The 16721-nt window shown below is 37.2% G+C and overlaps 2 protein-coding genes across 4 annotated transcripts in view; one reads left to right on the top strand and one right to left on the bottom strand.

The window, feature by feature from the left end:
- Positions 1 to 469: 469 nt before the first annotated feature.
- Positions 470 to 4658, bottom strand: LOC106131002 (enhancer of rudimentary homolog). The gene is made up of 3 exons (XM_013329968.2): positions 4499 to 4658; positions 4232 to 4417; positions 470 to 2922 (listed from the first exon to the last, which is right to left on the bottom strand). The coding sequence occupies exons 1-3, from the start codon at positions 4499 to 4501 to the stop codon at positions 2800 to 2802; spliced, it is 312 nt and encodes a 103-aa protein (XP_013185422.1). The 5' UTR covers positions 4502 to 4658; the 3' UTR covers positions 470 to 2799.
- Positions 4659 to 6204: 1546 nt separating this feature from the next.
- The window catches only part of LOC106131010 (RNA-binding protein 26), a 45263-nt gene continuing 34746 nt past the window's right edge, over positions 6205 to 16721 (top strand). For 2 of the 3 annotated variants that reach the window (XM_060952961.1, XM_060952959.1), the window contains exons 1-6: positions 6205 to 6407; positions 13101 to 13219; positions 13875 to 14021; positions 14439 to 14596; positions 15079 to 15153; positions 15704 to 15789. In XM_060952961.1, the coding sequence (XP_060808944.1) occupies positions 6349 to 6407; positions 13101 to 13219; positions 13875 to 14021; positions 14439 to 14596; positions 15079 to 15153; positions 15704 to 15789 (644 nt within the window). In that variant the 5' untranslated portion in view covers positions 6205 to 6348. Of the gene's footprint in view, positions 6408 to 8320; positions 8474 to 13100; positions 13220 to 13874; positions 14022 to 14438; positions 14597 to 15078; positions 15154 to 15703; positions 15790 to 16721 lie in introns of those variants that run through there. The other variant, XM_060952960.1, reaches the window with a different exon arrangement.

The raw sequence follows: 16721 nt of genomic DNA, 5'->3' as shown, positions 1-16721 counted from the left end.
GGCAAATGAACATTGCCATGCCGTGCCGTGTGGTTCCCGGCACCAGTACAAAAAAGAATAGGACTATTCCATCTCTTTTCCATGGATGTCGTAAAAGGCGACTAAGGGATAGGCTTACAAACTTGGGATTCTTCTTTTAGGCGATGGGCTAGCAACCTGTCACTATTTGAATCTCAATTTCTATCAATAAGCCAAACAGCTGAACGTGGCCTATCAGTCTTTTCAATACTGTTGGCTCTGTCTACCCCACAAGGGATATAGACGTGACCATATGTATGTATGAACATATTATAGGGAGAACGCTAAAATACGACGAGTTGGATTAAAGAATGTGATGAATAAGTATGAAACGCAAGCATGCAGGGATCCTGGCAAATAGTGTCTAGCTTCTCGCCTGCCTTTTCTTAATCACGTGGTTTAAAGTGTTCCCGTATTAAATCTCTGAATCAGATGCAATAAAAATCAAGTATAATCACAAAAGTTTTATTACATAACGCAGTGACTTAAAAATATCTTGACTTACATTAGTGTTTATAAACAAAATCAATTTGACTTAATCCAATCAACATAACAAACCGATGCCTTGTTGATACTTTTATTTTTTTATAAAACACAAATTTTCATGAGAAAATATTCTAATCCTATGTTTATGTCACAGAAATGAAAAAGTCTTACTTATCTAAACGAATAGAATCATTTATAATTTTAAATTTATACTGTAAGTTACAATATTAAGGCTACGAAAATGTTATCTGCCACTTCAACACTTTAAACTACATCTTAAAGCAAAATATTACAATAATCATTATCTTTTGAATGTCAAAAGGGTTATGATTAAAAAAAAATAAACAAAAATGTGACACATCCAGTAGCGCTTAGATAGAAAATACGTATGAATACATATATTTAATAAAATCAATGTGTATGCATTTTTCAACAGTAAATAAATATATATACGGGATAAATTACACAGATTGAGTTAGCAACGAAGTAAGTTCGAGACTTGTGTTACGAGATACTAACTCAACGATACTACTTTTAAGAGTTTGTCACACACATCTTGCCCTAACGCGCTACCGCTGCGCCATAGAAGCCTTGAAAGCAGTAAAAGGGGACTTTTTAATGTTATAAAACATTAAGCCAACAAACTATTTACTTATCCCTCTATTATGGTAAGAAGAGGCAGTATTTGAGGTGAGCATGGAACGAAGATCACAGATAATAAGCCAATAGTTGGCTATTCACGAAGGTTGATGACATATTATGTATGTCTCATGACGACTCGCTATCGAAACTGAAAAGACTGATGTTACCTTTTTTAAAGATTAAGCGTGAATAGCAACATAAGCCCACAGCAAAGTTAATTACTAAAGTAAACAAGTCATAGATATAGAGAAATGCGTGTGGGTCACAGGTTCAAATCCTACCCTGGCCATGTACCAATGCCACATTAGCTTCGCGTGCTAACCAATGTTCCCCTGCAAAGTTTGCGAGGGTCAAACGGGAGTCGCTTCGTGTAAAAACCTGATTCACTCAAAGGCGAAATCCGGGCTCCTCTCCAGAGTGGTGAGGATGTAACCGAAACTAACGCCAGGAGGAACAAGTAAACAAGTCATAGCATTATCTTTCTTTGCTCTCTTGCTCGGAGTTTAGCCCAAACAGTAAAAGATCGGAAGTTAGCCATAACAATTAGTAAAAGGGAAATAAGATAAAATGCCGTTGGCACGGCAAATTAACCTCCATTAGAATTCTATAAATAAGCTCGCTGAAGTAGCATTGGGCAGACAATAGAAGGCCAATGGGAAATTCCTTATAATGTATGCATCCTGATAATGTAGAATACAAACCTCAGCCGAGCAAAAAAAAATTGCAATATACAAAAATTTTAACGTTTCAAATTGCATACACATGAACATGCTCCAACATAACTGATTCATATAAAAGCAAATATTTTATATTGACTGTAAAAAAAATTTACTTCCTATGAGCTTTCAACCCAAGTTTCAGCTCCATAGTTACATATACATATATATATGGTTTGGGTACCTCAATTAGTACCGGTATTTTATAAGGTTATCGTACCAGTCCTTAATAAGGTTTGTGTACCAGTACTGTTTAAGGTTAATACCAGTACTTAGTGCCTCGTAATAAGACATGATCCTTCGACAATGTCCAATTTCAGTACTCGGACTTTACTTAGCATACCAGTACTTTTTGAAGTCAGCAGTACCTTGTCATAAGCATAAGGTAGTGTCTAATTATCGTCTCTTTCCCCCTCTTAGATCCTAACAAAGGGCCCTGATACCACATAGGTACATAGAAAACCTGACACTTGTTTACCATTAAGGCAGGTTGATATGACATCTGAATTAAAAAAGTTTGTAAAACTCAACTGATCTCAGATAGCCTTGACAAATAGTTCCTTTGGGGTCATTCATAAACATGATGCTGCTCTTACCGTGAGGGAAAACATTGAGAGGAAACCTGCACATTCAGGCAACTGGATGTGTAGCCATGATAGATCCAATACTGGTTAGGTTCTCCTGCAAAGGTTGCGGACCTCAGACAAGAGTTGCTTCATGTAAAAACCTGACTCGCCCAACCTAGGATCTACGTTGAAAGGCATACCCCAGGCTCCTCTCCAGAGTGGTGAGGATGCAACTGGGACTAGAGCCAGGAGGGAAGAGAAGAATGCCTGTTAAGTGTGTTCTCTGTGGTTTTAAATGTTATATCTCTTATTGTACACATATTTCAGTTATGTTGGACCATGTTTACTTAATACTACATACAGCTTATAAGCTAGTCGCTCTGCCCAGCCGCTTGGCGTAGTAACACATATATTTTCTCCTTAATCCAGTCTTTATTGTATGGCGCATATGTGTTTGTTGATTTTTGGTATACTAAACAACTAAGGTCAGCCAACTGAAAAATAAAAGGTATTATAGTTTACTTTTAATACATTATACATACATATAATCACGTCTTTATCCCTTATGTAGTAGACAGAACCCTTGTATTAAAGACAGGATTGCAATATGAAATCAATATAACTACACAATTTAAATTTGTTACAGAAATTGATCTTGGGCCATACACATACATACATATAATCTCTATACACATACATATAGTATATGTCCCTTGACGGGTAGACAAAGCCAACAGTCTTCGAAAAGACTAAAATGCCCTATTAAGCTGAATGGGTTTGTAAATAACTATTCCACGCAGACGCAGTCACGGGCACAGCTAGTTACTTATATTATCTTTTTATTAACAGTGTACACAGTCAACGGCAGATGAACTTAACCTTCCTATGGTTTTTATGGTGTTATGTTTGTCTGCCTTCGACTGTACCTGAAGATGGGTTACATACATACATATACATACATATGATCACATCTATATCCCTTGCGGGGTAGACAGAGCCAACAGTCTTGAAAAGACTGAATGGCCACGTTCAGCTATTTGGCTTAATGATAGAACCGAGATTCAAATAGTGACAGGTTGCTAGCCCATCGCCTAAAAGAGGAATCCTAAGTTTATAAGCCTATCCCTTAGTCGCCTTTTACGACATCTATGGGAAAGAGATGGAGTGGTCCTATTCTTTTTTGTAATAGTGCCGGGAACCACACGGCACTGGTTACATATGTAAATATAATCACGTCAAATGTACATGCAAGCTGATTTTCTCCCAGAGCAGATAGTAAAAGTCAATCAATGATAATGCTTAAAACCTTGGGATTTAATTTGATAGGCTAGCAACCTGTCACAATCTTAATCTCAATTTATTTATGTACATCAATGAAAAAAAATTAGAAATGAACTTAGAGAAATTCAATACAATAGTTTCAGTACAGTAGTTATGTAGCTGACTTTCGCCTTAGTGTTTTACAGTTTTATAGAGTCTACCCCATTACTAATAAAGAAGTGATCAATGGAATAATGTGGTATTGTGTTTCTTGGCAAACAGTTTGTTTAGGACCCATAGATTGCTTAATTTTTTAGTAATAAAATAAATAATCATTTTAAAAATAAAATATTGCTTTTCGGACAATTTCCGCCAACAACTCCCTACGCAGATTAACTTTAAACTTTTAAATTATTTACGTCAACTTTCATAAAACTAAGTTTATGTTTATCTTTTCGCGACATCTCAACCCGTGCCCTCAGTGAAATATATACCAACTTTTTCGATAAGGCAACATAAACAGGCATACATGTTATTGCTTACCTGATCAACAAAATCAAACAGTTGTGAAATATCATAGGTTATAGTAGGAGTATTAGGGTTTCTCCTTTTTAAATGTTCTTCATAAATCTTGCAGACGCCCTCCATGCAATCATTTACGCTCTCGTAATCCGAATATGTCCTTGTTTCAGGCCTTGGACCAGGCTGTACCAGCAAAATTGTGTGAGACTGAAAAAATATAACCTAAGTTACCGCCATATTTTCACAGTTAAATTTTACTTAAAATAAATAATATCAAGTTTGAGTTACCATAGCGGATGCTTCTGAATTAGATTTATGGTTTTTGAATGCAAAGAAAACTAGAAAATAATATCTTTCCTTCCTAAAATATTTTATTGCCTTTTCTTTAGCTAAAACTACCGTAGTCAAGAAACGAACGAATGATTGAATTGAACTAAATAACAAAACGTTATGCGTTACGTACGTAGTGTAGGGAATCGCTGAACGAATAAGTCTAGTAATACAACTGTGTAGATTGAGTTCGAGAGTACGGTTCAAAAAAGTGATCTTATAGACGAATTTTATGCGCAATTCGCATTATAATTTAGTAGCAACAAGTCAAGCGAAGGTAGTTTGCGACTTTGCGCGGGATAAATACAAATAAGTATGCACTAGATACTAACTACAAAAAATAAAATTCGATTATTTACAAACATGTAAACCGTAAATTATAAATTACTAGAGCTCTAACAAAATAAATGCGAATTTGGTACTACTGAGAAACGGTTGTGTCTACTATATATTAGTAGTTCGCCGCGAACTTAGCATACATTAAAATTTTTATAAAATCAAAAATTCAAAACCCAAGGTAAAATTAATGGGGAATATTACATTGATCATTATTATCACGATCCTGGTATCGCTAGTATATAAGCATACTGAGCTGTACCACTGTCAATCTGTGAGGCCTAGGTAGTTGTTTTCTCATCGCCTACCAAAAAATCCCAAGTTTATTAGCATACACCTTAGTCGTCTTATATGACATCGTTGGGAAAGAGATGAAATGGCCCTATTCTAAAGAACCAATCGGCATACACAACTTAGACTTAACTTGTTTTTGTATATTTGTGACAGTTTTAGTAGGTCTTTGTTTTTTTTATAGCATTTAAAATAGTTTATATCATTCGGGTTCATAGAGATAGACGTTTCATACAAGAGAATGAACTTTTTTAAGTAATTTTTCTCCGAGATCAAGGACGGAGTTTCATTCGTCGTCGTCGCACATTTAAATACTTTAATTTATACAGGGTGACATTTAAAACAACTGCATCCTTTTAAACATAGACTATACCCATGCTTCTGAGCTGTTTGAGTCTATTTTTATTTAAATTAAACGTCATCATTTTCAGATTTTAAAAAACCCTCAAAAACTACGTCACACGCTTTATTAAAGACCAATACAACAAAAAGAAATTAAAACTAAACATGTAAATAAATTTCTGAAAACTAAATTATTTTTCTAGTATCAAGATCAAGTAAAGTACTGAGTTGTCGAGATCGCTCAGCTGAATGAATTGTGTCGTTGACCTCTGAATCTTACGCGTCGCTTTTCCGCCGGCCTGGGTGATATGACGTATTTAGGATCAAGGATTTTGATATTTTTATTTTTTTTCGTTCTTTCTGAAATATGAACCGATATTTTTCTTTTAACGTTTTTAAATATCCTTTAGATGAGTACCCTTAACAGTTAAATTTATGCAGTTAAATTAAAAGTACAAGAGAATACGAGACTACGAGAGAATACTGACATGATAATATCGTGACGACGAACATATAAATTCTATTGATAGATTCTTTATATGATTTTAAATTCGAGAGTTATAGCGCTACAAACATACAAAAAGTGTATTTCTGCCCGATGTTGATTGGTAAAATAAGCAATAAAAATTCTCTAGTGTATTTTCATCATGGACAGCTGGCAACACTGGCAGTCAAAAAAAAATTAGTACCTTGAAGAGAAGAGACAGTACCTACTTACATACGTGTTGAGAAAGATTATTTTCAAGTTATTTGCTGTGTATTTACAGATTTTACAATTTTAAGTGTGATATTTAATGGATTATTGTGTTAACCAAAGCAAGTGAAGTAAAGGAGTCGAAATGATTATAGAAAATCCAGACGCTTTCAAGTCTTGGTTGACGTCCATATTGGAACCACTGTGAGTACTTGCGCGCAGCCATTTTCTTTACTATTATTTACATTTGCAATATGTACAAAATTTATTATTCTTCATTATTTTAATTCCATTTCCTTTCCCTTTATATATTCATATCCTCCTGAATAAAATGATTGTAGATACGCTGTCGCAAAAGGTTTTCACCAAATTGGTTGTATTTTTCCCAAAAGCACACATGGATCACACTTAACAAATTACCTTATTATACCGTCGGAAATTTTATGATCAGTTCGCTTACTTTCAGTTTAATTTGATAAAATATAATAATTACTAGAACATTCTGATAGAACTGATTACTTACTCAAAACCAAAATAGGCCGTGAAGATTGCATTCATTCTATTTCTGAATTTAATTCGTCACGGCTATGTTGGCTATACTTAGAGAAGTACTTACAACATTGATATGTGATATCTGGGGCTACTTGTAATTAAATTATAGTCGCTGCACACAAATTTTGAAAACCCCAGATATTTGAGTGAAATTCAGTTCCTCCCCCTGAATCTTCCACCAAATTGAAATTTTCCTGACAAAAAATTACTAGGAAATTTTTTAATATACTCTTCGACCCCCGAAGTTCCTTAAAAGCACAAGAAAATGGGTAATCATGAATGTACGACAGTTCTTGTGATATAGTTATGGTGTGCTTTAATAAATTTTCGAAAAATAAACTTACTTTTGACCTGAACAATGTTAACAATATTCAGTCATGCTGTTCTATATGTGGAAGTTAGCATTTCGTGGAATCTGTCATCAATCAGGTTTTAGAAAAACATAGATTAAAATGTGAACATTAGCTAAGCCGAAGGCAGAACAAAAAAAAAATGGTGTAGACTTGACTTTTTTACACATTTTACCTAATAATTTGGTTGAAAGTTTTCTCTTCTTCCTTTAAACATCTGTAATCTTCATGCTCTATTGAAATCACTTTGGAAAGGGGGCCCAGGGTCATGGTTACAGCCAGTTTCCTGATCAGGGGTTACACAAATACCTAGATCTTATAATTGGCCTATCCTCTTTTCAAAACTGTTGGCCCTGTCTACCCCGCAAGTGATATAGACGTGATTATAGGTATGTATGTTAGTTTTGTTAGTTGGGCCAAAAAACCTTTGATAGAGTTAGGTGTAAAGATATTGGAGGGGCAAATGCCGCAATGGGCGAATATACATATCATGAAGATGTTATTTTTGAAAAATACTAATAACAATATTTAGAAGATTCTATATTTAGAAGTCCTGTGAGACATGTTTCCTATAATTAAAAATATGCTCACTGGAGGTAAATCTGAATTTAAAAATATGCTTTGCATTGGTCTAAGTTTAACTATAAATTCATACATACATATAATCAGGTAGACACACCTCACAGTTTTGCAAAGACTTAGGCCATGTTCAGCTTTGTTCAGTGTCTTTATCCCTAACGAGGTAGACAGAGCCAACAGTCTGGAAAATACTAGAAGCCACATTCAGCAGTGGCTTGATTATGGAATTGAAAATCGAATATGTAGTCACAGGTAACTAGCCCATCAAGAACAAGAAGTATCCCGAGTTAGTTTATTAGCTTATCCCTTAGTCGCCTTTTACGACATCAACGGGAAAGAGATGAAGAGGTCCTATTCTTTAGTGCCGGGAGACACACGACACAAAAAACATTGCAAGTAAAAATAATTATAATGTTTGAAAACTATTTTAACATTTTTATCAGCAAATGATAAGGTCACATGGTAACAACAAATTGTCGAGCATGTAAATATTTCAGTATGAAGGTGTACCTGTGTACTTAATTAATCTATAGTAGTGAAGTTTTCAACATAATCTTATCAATATTTTGATGCTGTTATGCTGAAATTGATGTACACAGTGTTGATAATGCAGGCATGTAATGTACCTATGTAATAGGTATTTATAATTTGTAAATTAATATTTTGTACTCCTATTTATCTACAAGTTTTATGAAATTACCGTGTATTGTGAAATTCGTTGACAGTGTCATGTGCATCCTGGCACTTAAGATTTTCCATGGATGCCGTAAGAGGCGACTGTGGGAAAGGGTAATAAACTTTGGACTCTTCTTGTAGACCATAGGCTAGAAACCTGTTTAAATCTCAATTCCATTGTTAAGACTGATGATTTTAGAGCAAGAAAATAAAAACTGGATGTTATAGATATGTAAATTATTTTATTACAATTAATTAGCGCACAAAAACAGTGTTCACGGATATTGACGTATGTTACCAGAGAGCGAGAGCAAAAAAGGGCGGGAAGCTACCACAGACTATATAATTTGATTGCGTTCACAAATCTCTAACACTCCCTACAGAACGCAATCCCATTTTAGTTATACAATACAAATGTTTCTCAAAAGTGGTTCCTTTAGTTAAGTTATCAGCTACCATATTACAACTGTTAACAAACAAAAATTTTATTTTACATTTAACAATATTCTCTCTAATAAAATGCCACCGAATGTCTATGTGCTTAGTTCTTGGTTTGTAACAGTCCGTTGAAGCCAGCTTGATAGCACTTTGATTGTCGCAGTATATGAGAAGCGCACCATCGTCGCCTTGGCCAAGCTCTGCTTGTAACTGCTGTAGCCACAAAGCTTCCTGGGTAGCCGACGCCATTGCCATATACTCAGCCTCGGCAGTAGAAAGTGCTACTGTCTGTTGTTTACATGAATTCCATGATATAGATGCATTCTGAAACAGAAAAGTATAACCCGTGCAGGATCTTCTATCTAGTGAGTCGCTAGCCCAGTCAGCATCGCAGTATCCTGTTATGCTATGAGACTCTTCCCTTTTATAGCACATCTTTAGGTCCTTTGTGCCCTGGAGATATCGCATAACTCGCTTCACTCCAAGCCAGTGTTGATGTCCTGGATTGTTGCAGAATTGACTCAGTTTACTCACTGCAAAGGTAATATCAGGCCTGGAAACATGTGCAAGGTATATAAGACATCCTACCGCCTCTCTGTATGGAATATCAATATCCCTGTCTTCAGAATTCTTTTCGAATTTTTCATTTACTTCAATAGGAGTACGGACTGGTTTGCATTCAGACATGCCAAAACGTTTCAACATCATGTTAATGTACTTCTCTTGATCTAACAATATCACACCTGTTTTTCGATTCCTGCTTATACTTATACCGATACACTGCTTCAAGTCTCCCAAGTCTTTCATACTAAATTCTGCTTTCAATTTTTCTTCAATTTCTTTTCTAGTTATAGTAGAACTGGTGAATATTAAGAAATCATCTACCCAGACTGCAATGAATATCATTGTTGAATGATTCACCAAATGATACAGACAAGGATCAATCTTTGATCTAGTCAATCCAATATTAAGTAGTGCAGAATTCAATTTAATATTCCATTGTCTGCTAGCCTGCTTAAGTCCGTAAATTGATTTATGAAGGAAGCATACCTGGTTATTTTTCCTGTAGTTTTCGGGTTGTGACATATAAATCTCAGTGTCTATGTCACCCTGTAGAAATGCACTTACAGCATCCATCTGTGACATTTCCAGATCATACTTTGCAGCTAGGGCTATCAAGTACCGTATAGATGTATATCTTACCACTGGTGCATATATCTCTTCATAATCACTACCCTTCTTCTGAGCATACCCCTTGATGACCAATCTTGCCTTAAAGCGTATGACCTCTCCTTTCTCATTAGTTTTGGTTTTAAATACCCATTTGCAGGGCAATGCCCTTTTATCTGATGGTAAGTCAACCAATGACCAGGTTTTATTTTGGAGTAAAGAATCATATTCTTCCTGCATGGCCTTCTTCCACTGGTCAGCATGGGAAGATGAAAGAGCCTCCTCTAATGTCTTTGGATCATTTAGATTAAATATAGGACAAAAATAACTCACATCAGGCTCGTCTTCTTCTCTGTATTCGACATTTCGCCGTGGGCGTAGATTTATATTACGTATCGGTGTCTCCAACTCAATCGATTCTTCTGGTAAATAGGTTGAATCATCATTGTCGCCAGACTGGTACTCATCATCAGAAGACTCAGGTAGGTTTTCTTCTATCTCCTCTTTGCAGGTCTCCTCAGGTAGCTGTACTGCTGTCGGACTACTGTTAGACACACAAGGTAAGTAAATGTTATTATTATTTCCTTCAGTACTTTCTAGGAACACCACATCTCTACTTTTAATTATTTTATTTGTGCTAGGATCAAGTACGCGGTATCCTTTCGTGGATTCGCAATATCCAACAAATATTAATTTTCTTGACTTAGCATCCCATTTTTGACGTCGTTCTTTAGGTATTTGTACCATAACTTCAGAGCCAAAAATTCTCAAATTAGACAAGTTTGGTTTCCTGCCACTCCATAATTCTATTGGGGTTTTACCACCAAGTGACTTTGTTGGAGATCGGTTAATCACATAGGCTGCTGTTGCTATCGCCTCAGCCCAATATTGTTTTGACAAATTGGCATCAAACAACATACACTTTGCTCTTTCCACTAGTGAGCGGTTCATGCGCTCAGCTAGTCCATTTTGCTGTGGAGTATACGGAGTGCTAGTCTGATGTTCGATACCATGTTTGCGCAGAAAACCTTCAAAATCAGTACCGACATATTCTTTACCATTGTCTGAACGAATAGATTTAATCTTTCTGTCAAGTTCATTCTCTACCTTGCTCTTAAAATCTTTAAAAACATCAAGCACACTCGATTTGTTTTTCAATAAATATACATACACTTTTCTAGTGTAATCATCTATGAAAGTAGCAAAATATTTCATACCTCCGAGTGATACTTGTTCCATGGGTCCACAGAGATCGCTGTGAACAAGCTGTAGGGGCTCTGATGCTCTCGTACCTTTATTGTTGAAGGGCAGTCTGGATTGTTTTCCCGTGATACAGGTGATGCAGGTGATCGAGCTTCTACTTTTGTCAGGGAAAGGATTGACACCCTCTGCACACTCTGGCAACTTGTTAACATCTGTAAAATTCAGGTGGCCCATCCTTCTGTGCCACAAAACAACATCATTTAGGTTATTAGAACATGTAAGGTTGCAATATACTTCTCGGTGTGTGTCTAATTGGTATAAATTATTCACTAATGTTGCTGAACACAAGAGTTTATTATTATGATCATAGATATCACAGCCTTTGTCTCTAAAAATTACTTTACAACCATTTTTCACCATGGCACTGACAGACAACAAATTAGCTGCAAGTTTAGGTATGTATAGCACTTGCCTTACCTGAATTTTACTCCCTTCATCACCTTGCATCAATAAATTTACCTTTCCCATACTTTTAACAGGTAACGGTGTCTTACTGGCAACTGTTATTGATGGTATCGGTGGACTTGTGACATCATACATAGATTGACAATTATTTGTCATGTGCATTGAAGCACCTGAGTCCACATACCATAAATCAGGATGCATGGACTGTGAAGAAGCTGAAAATGCTGCAATGAAACCTATTTCCTTGCTTTCTTCTTTATTTTTACTTTCCAAATTCTTCTTATTCACATTGCTATAGCAATTCTTTGCAATATGGCCATGTTTATTGCACTTATAACATCTGGGCCCTTTGTTGAACTTCAATATATTTTTAACATGGCTCACACCCTTTTTCCTTGTGAAGAACGCTGAGCTCTCTGAGCATTGTACTTCCTGCAGGAGTTTTGTTTTAATGGCGTCTGCGCTGATCTTGATTCCGGAGCTCTCCAATCCCATAATCATAGGCTTATACGTCTCAGGTAAGCCTGCCAACATCAGCGTTCCGAGCCATTCATCATCAATATTGAACTTAATATTTCTAAGCTTGTGTGCACTCGACATTATCTTGTTAACGTAATCATCAACATTTCTTGAAGAATCCAAAGTAGTTGTTATGAGGTCTCTCAGCAAAGCTACCCTCCTGTACAACCCACTATCGTCAAAAGCTTTCTCCAAATTTTCCCAGACATCTTTACATGTAATTGCGTTCTGTACATGCACATAGTTGATTGGATCTAATAACAAGATTAGCTTTGACTTAGCTTTTGTTTCCTTCTTTGTATCTGAGTTTGTTCCAGTGACGCAGCACCACAATTCTTCCAGCTCGAAATATGCCTGTACAGCGAATTTCCAACTAGCATAATTGTCTCTTCCGACAAGTCTATCGATGTGGAAAGGATTGTGTCCGGCATTCGACATTTTTGCAGTGTACTCTCAACAAAAGATTGCTGTAGGCGGTATTTTTCACGCGGCAAACTTCTAGCCTCAAAATGGCTGACAGCACAAAATACTTTCACGGAACAAACTAATGACTTTATTTTCTTGCTTAGTAACTACGCTCTGCTACCATGATGATTTTAGAGCAAGAAAATAAAAACTGGATGTTATAGATATGTAAATTACTTTATTACAATTAATTAGCGCACAAAAACAGTGTTCACGGATATTGACGTATGTTACCAGAGAGCGAGAGCAAAAAAGGGCGGGAAGCTACCACAGACTATATAATTTGATTGCGTTCACAAATCTCTAACAAAGACAAAGAGCTGAATGTGGCCTGTCATTATTTTCGAGACTGTTGACTCTGTCCACCCCGCATGGGATATAGACGTGTCTTTATGTATTTTTTCCAAAAGTAAACTTTTATTCTTCATTGGTCCGTAATGTTTAGAGTATTTGTATTGATCCATCTTATTCGTCTCCATAGATGCGACGCCGACCCAGCCGCCCTCGCCAAATACGTGTATGCACTGGTGAAGAAGGACAAACCGCTGGACGAGCTGAGAGATGGCATGGTCGACCAGCTTGATGTGTTCCTGCAGCAGGGTGAGTGTAGTGTTACTTTTTTACATCGAACTGGTGACCTCGACCGACTTCACACGGGTAGCATTTATATATCTATACTAATATTATAAAGCTGAAGAGTTTGTTTGTTTGAACGCGCTAATCTCAGGAACTACTGGTACGAATTGAAAAATACTTTAATAAGAATAGACCATTTATCGGGAAAGGCTTTAGGCTATATAACATCACGCTGCACCTATAAGAAGCAAAGAAATAATGGAAGATTTGAAAAGAACGGGGAAAATTATTCATCCTTGAGGGCTTCAATGATGCCCAAAATAAGTATTCCACGCGGATGAAGTCGCGGGCACAGCTAGTAGGTATATAAACTTCCTCTTGGATCAATCTACCTTTAAAAAGAAATTGCATTTGTTTTGTAGTTTTAAAAATCTAAGCATTACACATTGTGACTTATAAACTTTAGGATTCCTCTTGTAGGCGATGGGCTAGTAATCTGTCACTGGATCTCAATTCCATCATAAAACTGATGGTGGCGTTTCAGTCTTTTAGGACTGTTGGCTCTGTCTACCCCACAAGGCATGACTATATGTATGTAACTAACTGATTCGACCGCAGACGCTCATAATAATAGGCTGTGACCACAATGTGACCTCTTAATCTTTTTTTTTATCAACAGAAACAAAACCCTTTGTGGAAATGCTGTTCAAATCTCTGGAGAGCAATGATTACCTGAAGTTTAGCGAGAAGCTGCCATCGCCGGCGCCTGCGCACGAAGCGGGACAGACCGAAGACAAAATAGAGGGGGCCGACACTGAAAATCAACGTGAGTATTATAAATTTTAGACTTATTTGATTCTATATAAATCAGCTTCATTAATAAGTACCTACTAGGTTTTAAATGTCTCAATACATACATACATACTTATATTTGCGAAGTTCTGTACATTATATTTAGATACTAACCGATGCTCTTGAGTGAGCTGTAAGACTAAACTGAACATAACATCTTATATATAAAATTCTCGTGTCACAATGTTTGAAACGGCTTTACCGATTTTAACCAAATTTTGCATGCATATTCAGTAGGTCTGAGAATCGGCTAACATCTATTTTTCATACCCCTAAGTGTTAAGAGTTGTCCACCCTCAACATTTTTTTTTAACTAGAAATTACTTATATGGCAAAACAACGTTTGCCGGGACAGCTAGTATCTATATAAATGTGACCTCCGTCTCTCCAGCGCCGGTGAACGGCGTGGTCGCGGAGCCGCGTCCGCTGGGCGGGGCGCCGCGGCCGCGCTCCCCCGCGGCGGGCGGCGCCCCGCGGCACCGCGTGGTGGTGTCCCGCGGGGAACTCAGCGCCAGCAGGGCTCCGCCCATTGAGCACACGCTCGTCAAGGTGGGTTATGTCTTATTTCATTTTTTTAAAGTAACTAGGTACATCAGCTGTTTACATACTTGAAATTTTGTTAAAAAATTAACTTGAGTAACGCTTTAGGATTTTATAATTATAACATCACGCTGCAACTTTTAGGAGCTAAGAAATAATGGAAAATGTGAAAAAAAAAGACGGAAAATTATTCATCCTTGAGGGCCAAAATAACTATTCCACGCGGGCGCAGCTAGTAAAGAAATAAGGAAATTATTTTCTACATACATATAGTCACGTCTATGTCCCTTGCGGGGTAGACAGAGACAACAGTCTTAAAGAGACTGTTGGGCCACGTTCAGCTGTTTGGCTTAATGATAGAATTGAGATTCAAATAGTGACAGGTTGCTAGCCCATCGCCTAAAAGAAGAATCCCAAGTTTGTAAGCCTATCCCTTAGTCGCCTTTTACGACATTACCTTATATTTCTTATATAATGTTAATTTCTTTCAGGTGTTACCGCTTACCGAACTTCTAGAAGAACCAGTGGACCAACCGCCCAGAAGACGAGACAGGCGGGGTGATGGCGTGAGTCTGAACTTTTTGAAAATTTAATATTTAACTATTATTTGGCCTCAGGACTCATATGCTTTTGTGAGAATTTCCTGAGGGAAGAGCGCTCTGTATTTGAATCCGTGTAAATTTTGTAAACTAGCCGTATAGACGTGACAGATACAGACTTTCTCATTTATATTCATTTAGTTCTTGGAGTTTTCTGAATGTTTGATAAATACAAAACTTTTATTCATTATTATGGAATACTTCAATATCACTTAATACTTAATATAAATGACGTTGAGATGTCGCTACAGTTATCTGACGATTTCTGTGGCGCAGCGGTAGTACGGTTGTCTGTGACACCGGAGGCTTCGGGTTCGAATCCCGGCCAGGGCACGATGAGAAACGAAGTTTTTCTGATTGGGTCCTGGGTCTTGTTTATCTATATAAGTATTTATTATAAAATATAGTATCGTTGAGTTAGTATCTCGTAACACAAATCTCGAACTTACTTCGAGGCTAACTCGATCTGTGTAATTTGTCCCGTGTATATTTATTGACTATGACTTGTGGTGCGCAGGCGCGCGAGCGCGAGGAGCGGCGCCGGCGCCGGTCGCGCTCGGGCGAGCGGCGCGCGCGGCTGCGGCGGCACCACGACGCCGTGCGGTATGTACTATGCATTTTTTAAAAATGTAAATTTAATAATTAATAATTTAATTAATTAATAAATAATATTATTAAATATTAATTGTTTAATTATTTTTTATGCCTCGTCTCCACTCGTAAAATAACGTTCAGCTGTATGGCTTGGTGATAGAGTTGAGATTCATATAGTGACAGGTTGCTAGCCCGATCTCCTGTTTGGTTTCCTTCCACCCAAAGGTTGACTGGAAGAGATTGCATTAGCGATGAGTCCGCCTTTGTGCCATCTCTGTCTGTTTTGTGTTGTTTTTTGTATGTTTTACTCTTATAGTGCAGTAAAGAGTTTTATCCGTCTATCCCAAGTTTATAAACCTTTCCTTTAGTAGCCTTTTACAACATACGATTCTTAGACCTACTGAATATGCTCACAAAATTTCATGAGAATTTGAGTTTCGTAAGAGTACGAGAACGAACATTGTGACACGAGAATTTAATATACCTACATACATACATAAAATCACGCCTCTTTCCCGGAGGGGTAGGCAGAGACTACCTCTTTCCACTCGCCACGATCTCTGCATACTTCCTTCGCTTCATCCACATTCATAACTCTCTTCATACAAGCTCGACGGTTTCGGCGGGTACTTTTGACCTGACCCTTTACCAGGACGTCCTCAATTTGATCAAGATACGTTCGTCTAGGTCTTCCCACTCCGACCTTTCCCTCCGCACTCTCCTTGTGTATCTGTTTAGTCAACCTGCTTTCATTCATCCTCTCCACATGACACACCTACATACATCCTACTAGGTACTATTATAAAGGCGAAAGTTTGTATGGATGTTTGTTACTCTTTCACGCAAAAACTACTGAACCGATTACCATGAAATTTGGTATGTAGGTAGCTGAAGACCCAGAATAACACATAGGCTACTTTTTATCCCAGAGTTCCCCCGGG

Source organism: Amyelois transitella, chromosome 30 (genome assembly GCF_032362555.1).
Source record: "Amyelois transitella isolate CPQ chromosome 30, ilAmyTran1.1, whole genome shotgun sequence".
NCBI lineage: Eukaryota > Metazoa > Arthropoda > Insecta > Lepidoptera > Pyralidae > Amyelois > Amyelois transitella.
Note: the sequence above shows the minus strand (reverse complement) of the source record. Positions and strands in the feature narration are given on the sequence as shown.